The sequence below is a fragment of the Tursiops truncatus genome, chromosome 5, assembly GCF_011762595.2.
Source record: "Tursiops truncatus isolate mTurTru1 chromosome 5, mTurTru1.mat.Y, whole genome shotgun sequence".
NCBI classification, from domain to species: domain Eukaryota; kingdom Metazoa; phylum Chordata; class Mammalia; order Artiodactyla; family Delphinidae; genus Tursiops; species Tursiops truncatus.
The window spans coordinates 129,878,364-129,889,859 of NC_047038.1; the positions used below are offsets into that span (position 1 = coordinate 129,878,364).

Genomic DNA, 11,496 nt, shown 5'->3' on the forward strand with positions numbered 1-11,496 from the left:
TTATACCTAAATATTTGTTTTTCTTTCTCCATGAACTGTAGGTTATTTAGAAAATATAGATAAAAGAAATAATACCCAAAATGATAATAATACCCAAAGACAAACCAAAGGATTAATGTTTTGATGTGTTTCATTCCAGTCTTCTTCCCAAACATATTTTTGGTTTGTCTGCTCATTTTTTTCCCCGTTTGTTTATAGTCACATTATGCATAGATATCCTATAATTATGTAACCTTCACAAGTTTTAAGAAAATACAATTGATGGGAATCAGTAATCATCATACAAGTTTAGAACTGTCAGGGACTTCAGATTTCACAGAATCTGGTTCCATCACTTTATCCGTGAGGCAAGTGAAGACCCTCAAAGGCACGTCTGGGGCCAGGGTCAGATGCCCCCTTCCCTGCCGTCTCCTGGGAGCATCCAGGGTCCTTTCCTTGAGCAGGCAAAGCAGCAATAAAATTAGTTCATTGAGCAAAATTAAATGAGCCCCAGGCTATCCCATTTCCCATTTTTGCTCTTGAATAAGAAGTAAAGGAAGCCTGGTATTTGAGTGTCTGACATGTGCGTTTCCAAGTGAGATGAGAAGCAGGGCAGTACCGGTTGAGGATGAGGGTAACGGCGGCATTTCGTCAGGTTCTCCTGCGGGTTGTATTAGATCATGGATTCAGAGTACTTAGCATGGTGCTCACCCTATAATCAGCTCTCAAGTATAATACTTGTGCACATAAAAAGTATACATGTAAAATGACTCAGTAAACTATAAAGGTTTATTAGTATTCTGTGATCCAGTTGCTGAATTCCAAGACTAATTTTTATAGTAAGTAGGAGTATTAACTATTTTTTTAAACCCTGTAAATTACGGGTATACCAATTACTAATCAGAAATGTAATGGTTCATTAGGTGAAGTATATAGAAGTGAGAAAGCATTAAGTGTAAGTAAAGGACTTCAGTGTACGGAGACTTGTAGTATGAATTCATACGTAGCAGCAGCAGAGAGAGAAAGTTTCTACATTTCTTAGTCTTTCCCATGATGCTTCAAGATGCCAGATTAACTCTGAAACTCAGTTGCATGGTGCCTTCTGGGGACACTGTCTTTCACTGCTTGTCTAAACCCAGCTCCAGTCTTGATACCAAGTGATGCCTGGCAACACTGATTCTATGGGGTGATCAACTGCACATTTCCACATGATGGTCCTTCACCTGAGGAACAGTATCCTCTAGAAGAGACAGCACGTGATCACCAGCCCCTTTTCCCTTTGTTTCCGTCAGAAACGTCCAGAAGGAAGACCGCACCTCTATGGCTGAAGAATACAACGAATACAAGCACATCAAGGCAAAACTGAGGCTCCTGGAGGTGCTCATCAGCAAGAGAGACACTGATTCCAAGTCCGTGTGAGGAGGCAGCCCTACCCGAGCCAAGGGGGCTGGGGGTGCAGGGTGAATGTGCCCCCCACCTCCCCTGGCAGATAGCAGCTCTGCAGAAACTGGAAGGCAGCCTTGGAGCTGGACCTACAAAGAGAGTAGCTCTTCTGCCTCTGGGCCACTGGGATCGTCTCCAGTTTCCACTGCCTGCCTTGGAAACCGCCTAGATGGAGGGAGCGCACCTGCCCCCATGTAGGAGTTGTGTAAGGGAAAGTCGAGATCTCCGTGCACCCGAGCGCTCACAGACACACACAGACGCTGTAGTGGAAGCTTCGCTGACAACTGGCAGCGACGAATCACTACATTGAGACACACTCATCTACAGAGGATACACACTGTTCTTCTCTGGATAACTGAGAAGCAGCCTGTTCTCTGTCGGACTGTGACAAAAACAAGCTCAGGACTTCACTCTGTAGAGCGATCTTGCTGTGCACATCCAGTGCAGGTGCCCAAGAGAGCATGGGCCCAGCCCAAGAGAGCACGGGCTCTCTTTGGACCCAGTCAAGTGGGAACCTGCATTGGAGCCCTGTTTGCTGCCTTGACCATCCTCGTGACCTTTCCACAGAGCTGCGCCTTTCCCCACTCGTGTGAATCGCTTCCCCTTTAGCTCTCAGGTGGATGGAAGCCGCGTCTGCCCAGAATGGCCGTGCAGTCCTCTATTTGACCGTGTGTTTCTTCACGATGTCCTCAGCTGATAGAGGGCTGTGATCCCTGACTAGGGCTGGACCATCTGCAGAGGACAGAGGGGATAGAGAAGTAGCTAATATTTGTGCTGATTTTTAAGTTAGGCAGCGGTGAAGAGCCTGGAGAATCCTTTCCTGAACGTTGACTGCACTTATTAGCCTCAGATGTTAACATCAAACACTGGGCGAGGCCAGCAGCCTATTTGGGGCTTGGTTTTGTTTTGGCTCTAGCCGAACAAAAGGGTCTTGCTTCATTCTTAGCTTAAGTGTAGAGGATCATGAGAGAGAATGAGCCTCCTGAGGACTTACCAGAGTTTTAATTTTTTTTTCTTTTTTTTTTTAAGTAAACCTGCACTAAAAATCTCCTGAAGGGTAAGTATAGCCCTGAGAGCTCAGCCTAAGACAGAATCGAAATCACACTATTTTCAAGATCATGTATAAAGAGAAAAAAAATAATGGTGTATAGCCAATGATGATTCTAATTTTTTCAAAGACGGTGTCACAAAACTGTCTATATTAGACATTTTGGAGGGACCAGGGAATTGAAGACACCAGATCATTCATCTCTCCAGTGTGCCGGTGTTATCTTGTGATTTGTTGTTACTTTTTGACTTTCTGTGTTTGCGCTGAGGAAAGTGGGTCCTGGTTCCGCCTGCCCATCCTGGCCCACGTTTCTGCTCTGTGAGGTTGAGCACAGGTGTCTGCCCACCAGCCGCTGGTTGCCAAGAGAAGGTGTTTCAGCAGGCTCTGCCTTTTGAAGATAATGTTGCGGGATGAACGGGACAGCAAAGGGTACCATTTTGTTTTCTTTAATAATAATAACAAGGATAAAACTCCTTCCTGATCAGTTGTCAGTTTCCAAAATGGGTTCTTGAGAAACTGTCTGGTCAGATTGGATTTGTAGCAGCATTTTCCATTGTTGAAGTGAAGTAGCAGCTCTCTGTCGGTTGAAAATCGTTGAAGTCAGGAGTAGGGGAAAAAGAATACCTTTAAATTTGCTCTTAAAAATAATCATCCAAAAGCATGAGCTATATGTTGAAAGTGCCCTGGTTGAATCCACGTACTTAAAGACAGTACATAATCCTGCAATAGAGATATAGCTTGGTATTCTTTGCCTTACTGTTTACATTGCAGATTGCTATAATTTCAAGGAGTTATATTATAAAATGATGCACTTTAGGACGTTTCTATTTTTGAAATCTGAACATGAATCATTCACATGACCAAAAATTGTATTTTTGAAAAGAAATACATGTCTAGTTCGTCCTTTTTAAGTAGTCTCTTACATAAGCTATAATGTAAATCACATCATTACCAGTTAACTTTCAAAGCACATCTAAGAGTATTGTTTTGCAAATACTAATATGCTATAGAACTTTAAAAGAGAAAAAGCTATATAAATGAGAAGCTACTAAATGTTTTGAAATCTCTTGTTTCTGCCAAAGGTAAATTAAGTAAAAGATTTATTCAGGAATCCCCATTCAAATTTGTATGATTGAATAAAAGAAGACACCGAGTTATAGTAAAATGTGTATGGAATGTCATGTTTTCCTTTGTAATTTATAATAATATACTTCCTAGAATGGTGCCCAAATTAAGGGAGGGAAGCCCTGTTTACAGGAGATTCTATCTGAAGACAGGTTAGTCCATAGGTTCTGGCTCTGCCAGAAATGCGGAGGTAAATTTGTTTCCATAGCAACCATTTTTTGCAGCCCAGAGTCTCAAGGCCCTAGAGGCAGTGTCTTAATTGGCCTAACACAGAATACTCCGGACTGCGGTTTTTCCTTTGCTCTGTGGGGAATGTGTGTGTGTTTATGAGCACATGCCAACAAAATAAATGTCAAGGGTTATGTAATAACAATGATAAGTAGAAGCAAAGCATGAATAAACTTGGCCGTGTGATTGTAAGAATCAGAGATAGCAGAGGCTTGTCATTTCCCAAGCATTTGCTCTTTATTATGTTTTAGCCTGGAGCAAACCTTGAAATAGATATTTATATTAAGTATGTTATCATTACTGCATTTCATCTTTGAAGCGTTGAGTCCGTATTTTCCTTTTTAGACAGGTATGTGCGAGGTTTAGGATAAGGGCCCGCTGAGAAGTTTTTCAGGACAGCCGAAGTTTGTCTTGGTGCTGGTAGAAGGAAGTCTGCACAATCTCAGTGATCTCCGATTCAGGGAAAAGTCCCATGAAAGAACACATCACATTTCAGGCTGGAGAACTATTTTTTTTAATTGCTAGCTATAATTTATTGTGAGCTAATAAGTAGATGGCTTTCGTTGCTGGTTTGAAGTCAAAAGGTGATTATTCATTGGCAAGGCAGGGATCGGCAATGCCTCTATATATAACATCAGTGTGATTTTTGCTTTCTCTCCTCCTGATGCAACACTTGCGTGGTGCCAGAAGAGCCTGTTATAGGGTGTGCCTGCTCCCAGGTGTGTCATTTCTAGCCCAGGACAAGTGCCTCAGGGTTGTGCCTTGCGCTTAGAATTCCTTATAAGGTGACTGTTAAGTTGATTATCAGAATCAAAGGGCAGCCATGGTGCCAGTTAAGTTGGTTCCTTCTGGGACTGCCTAATTCTCAGTAGACAGAATTGAGCCCTGTATCCAGAACTGATCACAGATTTATAAGGAAAATCAAAATTTAAAGTTTGTTGATGAATTTTTTAAGAGATTCTTAATCTGATCGTGAAGATGCCATCTTTCTTAAGGGTATATTTCTTAAGGCTGTATACCTCACTACCTTTGATGGTATATTTATAGCTGAACGCCATCATCTCTTTTAACTGCCTTGTGAAAATCTGGTTGTAGTCTAAATTGGTTTTGCTTTCAAGACGGGTCTTCCTGGCACACTGCATCCTGGGGGGGGGGTTTCTTCCGAGGTGAGGAGTGGTAGTTTCTGCACCCAGGTCAGCACCTCTGTGGTATTCTTTCGTAGTCTCCACTTGGTTAAACCGATAGGGAGGGACAAAACTGGGCTAAAACGTTAAAGCAGTGTTTCCTCGGAAGGCCACGGGTTTAGCAGAAGCCGGAGTGTGCTTGCTTTTTCTTTGATTAATTCCCTTCCGTTATATTTTTTTCCCCCACGTGACCCTCAGAATCTACTGAAGAGTACATTTTGTCAAAAGATAGGCTACACGTGTTTTCGAGTCCGTAGGTACTGAACTTGTGCATACTGGTACTTCTTCACAGGGCAGCTGACACGGCCAAAGCTCCAAGAGATGGTGATCTACGTGTCAGCCGCTGCGCCGTGGCCTCAGCCACTTTCCAGAGTAGAGATCGCGCCCTTGGGGCATCCACACTCTTCCACCGTGATCCTTCATAACAGATGTATGTGGATAAGCTGAGGTCAATTGCAGGTACACACAGATGTGTATTAAAATGAAATCTATACATCTACAACTTCACATTGCTATGAAAGTGCAGGTATGTCTCTAGAGGATCTCATTTTGTCTGGAATCCAGCCAGTCGTGGCCACGTGCGCAGCTTGAGAAATCGATTCGGCAGATCTGTCTCTCAATCTGAAAGCACCTACACAATCATGAAAATCTCCGAGAGTGGATGCAATTTTAGTAAATAACATGGGCCCAGAACAATGTTTACACGACATGTAAGCAGAAAGTATTTGAAATTACAGTTGTTCCTTTTGTAAAATGTAAACTGAATGAAAATGTTATGTACATTTTTGTACATGGCTGTATTTTGTATGAACATAAATAAAATATTTTTAATTGTGAGTGTTCTGAATTTTTTGACAGCGTCAGGAACGTGTGACTGAACCCTCTGTGGGGTCTGACCTTTCCCTATGTAGGGAATCACGCTGCTCCCCTGAGCTCCTCAGAAGCCTCCCCTCCAGGGAGGCCACTGGAAGCTGAAGCAAACTGGGTACAAGCTAGACATGCCCGTGATGGTCAGTAGGAAAACAGGCTTGTGCTCTCTGCTCGGCTGCCTTTGAAGCAATTAATGGAAGGGGCTGGAGGGGTGCAGAAAGAAAGGCATTAAGAAAAACAACTGTTTAAGTACATTTCCAAAGTCTCGGAGGCCATCACACGCAAATATGTGAACCACTCACTACTCTGAAGCTAATGAGGCCACCAGAAAACTGTGACATGGAAGAAAAGGCACGTTGCAGTTGTGTGAGGTGAGTAGCTCGTGGTCGGTGGAGGTTAGGCCCACAGGTGTTCTTTAAGCTGCATGCGTTACAGACGCCTGACTGAAGTGACTCAAGTACACATTCAGAGTATACTAAACATGAAATTAAAAAAAAAAAAAATTAAGGCTTGAAGCGAGGACCCTGTCCCAGGACTGATACCAGGATTTGAACTAAGATGTCTGACTTCGGAGCATGAAGACGCAGCACTGCTGACGGCACAGGGGCCTGGCGTTCTGTCAGAACTGAAGCTCGGGCTTCCCTGGTGGCGCAATGGCTGAGAATCCGCCTACCAATGCAGGGGACATGGGTTTGAGCCCTGGTCCAGGGAAATCCCACATGCTGCAGAGCAACAAAGCCCGTGCGCCACAACTACTGAGCCTGCGATCTGGAGCCGCGAGCCACAACTACTGAGCCCGCGAGCCGCAACTACTGAGCCTGCGTCCTGCAACTACTGAGGCCCACGCGCCTAGAGCCCGTGCTCCACAACGGGAGGCGCCACTGCAGTGAGAAGCCCGCGCGCCACAGGGAAGAGTAGCCCCTGCTCGCAGTAACTGGAGAAAAGCCCACGTGCAGCAACGAGGACCCAACACAGCCAAAAATAAAATAAATGGAATAAGTAAATTAAAAAAAAAACACGGAAGCTCGTCTGAGTAACTTACCTTTTGAAACACTGGGTCCAAAGTAATAAAACTGAGGCAGAAGTGGCAAGCAGTACATAGCGACCCTTCATTTTCTTAAGTCCTGGTTTGCTGTCGCCCCTCCGAGTGACCAGAACGTGATGCTGGCCCAAGTACACCAGCTTCTACAGCCTGTTTAAAAGCCTGATGGCCCTCCAGACGGCCTCCCCGACTCCCCTGGAAATGTTTTTGCTCCTCCTCTATCAGTTTGCAGCACTATGGACGAACTGAATGGGAATTTCAGAACAGGGACCGACGGGGGGAGGTTGGGAGAGAAGGACAGTCCTCGTCGCTCCTTTCAATAGCCTCATTATTACCTCCTCTAGAAATGGATTCTGAATCTTGTAAGACAAAATGTATCGGGGTTATCCCTAAGCTGGGTCAGCTTATCAAGGCTATAAATACACAGTTGGATTTCATATTCAGTAAAAGCTGAAAGTAGAAATTCCCAAATGCGTTTTCAGAATGCTGGCTGGCAGGCCGACAAGTGGGGTTTGGCAGGAGCTGGGCTTGTGGACAGCCTGCTTCTCACTGCTCCTCTCCATCGACAAGGCTTGTACCGCAGGGTGGATCCGAGTTGTGCAGCATCTTCCGGGGAATGCGGCCCGGTGCGAAACGCAGCAAGAACCAAATCCGAGACCTCTGGACTTCCATGTCTCAGCTGAGCCTTTGTGTGTATAAATCATGTGTTACTGTGAGTTCTGAAACTCATATCTTCCACACGTTTGAATCTTCCTTTAATTTCTCAAAAGCAATTCAAAGATGCTGAGAAATCCTTGTCATGCTTCTGGTTCTACAGCATTGAGTACTTCTTGGTAAGATATTTTGAGATATTGTTATTTTTCTGTAACTGTTACTTTTTTTAACTGAAGTATAGTTGATTTATAATGTTTTAGGTGTATGGCAAAGTGATTCAGTTTTTTATATATATATATATATATATATATATATATATATATATATATATATATATACTTTTTCAGATTCTTTTCCATTATAGGTTATTACAAGATATTGAATATAGTTCCCTGTGTAGATAGTAGGCCCTTGTTTATCTATTTTACTTTTTTCTTAATATTTTTTTTATAAATTTACTTACTTTTGGCTGTGTTGGGTCTTCGTTGCTGTGCGTGGGCTTTCACTAGTTTTGGCAAGGGGGGGCTACTCGTCGTTGCCGTGTGCGGGCTTCTCATCGCGGTGGCTTCTCTGGTTGCGGAGCATGGGCTCTAGGCATGCAGGCTTCGGTAGTTGTGGCACTTGTGCTCAGTAGCTGTGGTTTGTGGGCTCTAGAGTGCAGGCTCAGTAGTTGCGCATGGGCTTAGTTGCTCCGCGGCATGTGGGATCCTCCCGGACCGGAGCACTAACCCGCGTCCCCTGCATTGGCAGGAGGACCCTCAACCACTGCGCCACCAGGGAAGCCCTCAGGCTGTATTTTTAAACAACTAAAAATGAAGCGTACCCCAGGGAGAAGAGCTGCTCTGATTTCGGCAGGCCCCTCAGTAGCATCCTGTGTTTCACCAAGCCCGTGGACAAGGCTGAGACTGGGAGGGGGCCTGGGGTCATCCTCCACTCCCTCATCAGCGCCAAGGGGGCAAAGTCGGGGTGCCACTGCTTGGGCCAGCAGCAGAGCAAGCTTTGGGTTCAAATGACCTTCCACTCTCATTGAATGAGGCCCTGCCCCCCATTACCTCATAAATTCAGCAAATCCAGGTCTCTTCTCCGAACAGTCTGCCAAACTTGAACTTGAGAGCCCTTGAGTCTGCTATACCAGCATCTGAGCTCCTGGGAGAGCCCAGGCACGAAAGGTCAGGAGACACGTTTTTAACAACAAGAAGCCTTTGGCAGTGGCAGGCCGGTCCCTGTGGGGCCACGAGCCAGTACCTAGTTGGCGCTCGCTATTGACCTTTGCTCTCAGGAGCCCCGGGCCTCTTATGACACTGTAGGCATTGGGGTTATTTCCAAATCTGCTCTTTGGCTTTCTTTTTCTCCTAATCCTAAAAACAAGGTGACCGTGAAACTAACCTGGTTTAGAGTTTCCCTTCACCTGAGGAGTGTATGTGTGTGAGTTTTAGATCTTATTTAATTTCTCAGGAAGTTCAACACCAATGGGAACTGAATCAATAATAACCAGAGATTGTATCCAGTTCCCCCGGGGTTAGGCCCAGGAAAATCAGCTTTTAAAAGATCTGAAGACCGTATGATTGTGCACCCTGCCAAGCATCCAGCCACTCTCGGAAGAAAAAAAATGCTGACATCTGAACTGATTTTCTCCATGCCACACATAACTCCGTTACTTTTAGAAGGAAATAAAACACTAAAGCCTGGATCAGCTAATCCGTGGGAGAGGCTGTTATTAATACAGATGCAGAGAATCTGCCCACAATGGGGTGGACACTTCCTCCAGCACCTATTCTGTTGCATATCCCTGTTTCTCACTCCACGAGGGAAGTTAACCAATCCCTCCTTACCTGGGTTGGAAAGGCGTGGTGGTAGCTTCTGTGTCACATCCAACTGGAGAATTGCCTTGATCTAATCTGCAGGAGAGTTTTCACCTCTTCTGAAGACATGAGGACCTACTGTCTTCCTTATCACAAGCTCCTCTTCAGCTTTGTGAGATACTGTTCCCCAAGATCAGTCTGCAGGTGGAGGCTGCCAGTGTGCCTATCAATGCCCCAAGAAGGCATCTCTTAAAAATGAAGACATTCACAAACCAGAAGACTCGTAACTCAAGCAACCCCAGCTAAGTAGTACAAAGGCAACATGGGCATCATGTTCTTAGATATTCTAGAGCTATCTAAGCATATTTTAAAATATGCTTGGCTCCATTTTTAAGAGCCAAAGAAAACTGGAGACAACCAAAGCTTACATTTCTTTTTGAGAGGAAATGATAAAATTCTGCATATTAGCCTTGATTTTACATACTTCCTCTTCTGTGCTTGACCCTAACACAGAACATGCTGTTCATTGGCTGCACCTCAGATCTGTTTTGACGTTCTGTTGTATGCCCTCCTTCATTCCACCTTTCTCTCCATCATCCAGTTAACAGTGATTTGGCTGTTTTCTCCTTTATTTTTTCCGGTTTTATTGAGAGATGATTGACATGTAACATTGTGTAAGTCTAAGGTGTACAACAGGTTGATTTGAACCACTAATACATTGTAAAGCAATTACCATCATAGCATTAGCTAACACCTCCATCGTATTACATAATGATCATTCTTTTTTGTAGTTAGAACATTTAAGATCTACTCTGTTAGCAACATTCAAGTATATAGTACAGTATTATTAACTATGATCACCATGCTGTTAATTAGATGCCCAGAACGTATGTATCTTATCACTGGAAGTTTGTATCCTCTGACCAACATCTCCCCGTTTTCCCCACTCCCCAGCCCCTGGTAACCACCATTCTACTCTGTTTCTATGAGTTAGGCTTTTTACATTTCACATATAAGTGAGATCCTACAGTATTGGTCTTTCTCTGACTTAATTAGCCTAATACTTTCAAGGTCCATCCATGTTGTCACAAATAGCCAGATTTCCTTCTTTCTTATGAATAATATTCCGTGGTATATATACACCACAATTTCTTTATCCATTCATCCTTTGACAGACCCGTTGTTTCCACATCTTGGCTATTGTAAATAATGCTTCAATGAACATGGGGGTGCAGACATCTCTTCAAGATCCTGTTTATATTTCCTTTGGATATATATATACCCAGAAGTGGGATTGCTGGATCGTACGATAGTTCTATTTTTATTTTTTTAAGGAAACTTCATAATGTTTTCCATAGTGGCTATACCAGTTTACACTCTTACCAACAATGCACAAGGGTTCCCTTTTCTCCACATCTTCACCAACACTTACCTTTTGTCTTTTTGACAATAGCCATTTTGACAGGTGTGAGATGAGTATCTCCTTGTGGTTTTGATTTGCATTTCCCTGATGTTTAGTGATGCCGAGTACCTCTTCATGTACCTGTGGGCCATTTGTATGTCTTAGTTGAAAATGTATTTATTGAGTTCTCCTGCCCATTTTAAAATCAAATTGTTTGGTTATTTTTGCTGTTGAGTTGTATGAGTTATTTACATATTTTGGATAATAACTCCTTATCAGATACATGGTTTGCAAATATTTTCTTCCATTCCATAGTTTGCATTTTTATTTGTTGGTTGTTTCTTTTGCTGTGCAGAAGCTATTTTAGTTCGATATAATCCCACTTATCAAGTCTTGTCTTTGTTGCTAGAGCTTTTGGTGTTAAATCCAAAAATCATCGCAACGACCAACGTCAGGAAGCCTTTTCCCTATGTTTTCTTCTAGGAGTTTTAGTTTCAGGTCCTGTGTTTAAGTCTTTATCTTGAGTTAATTTTTGTGAATAGTGTAAGAGAGGGGTCCAATTTCATTCTGCATTTGACTATCCAGTTTTACCAACATCATACATTCATTCATTCATGTATTTATTTTTTTTACATCATTTATTAAAGAGGCTATTCTTTCCCCATTGAGTATTCTTTGCTTCCTGTCAAATATCGGTTAACCATATATGCAAAGGTTTA

General features: G+C 43.3%; 1 protein-coding gene across 3 annotated transcripts in view; it reads left to right on the forward strand.

Moving 5' to 3' along the window:
* FAM13A (family with sequence similarity 13 member A) overlaps window positions 1-5,844 on the forward strand; it is a 334,757-nt gene extending 328,913 nt beyond the window's left edge. For 2 of the 3 annotated variants that reach the window (XM_019926412.3, XM_019926414.3), the window contains one exon: window positions 1,272-5,844. In XM_019926412.3, coding sequence (XP_019781971.2) covers window positions 1,272-1,398 — 127 coding nt within the window. In that variant the 3' untranslated portion in view covers window positions 1,399-5,844. The remainder of the gene's footprint in view (window positions 1-1,271) is intronic. The other variant, XR_002174625.3, reaches the window with a different exon arrangement.
* Window positions 5,845-11,496: the final 5,652 nt, after the last annotated feature.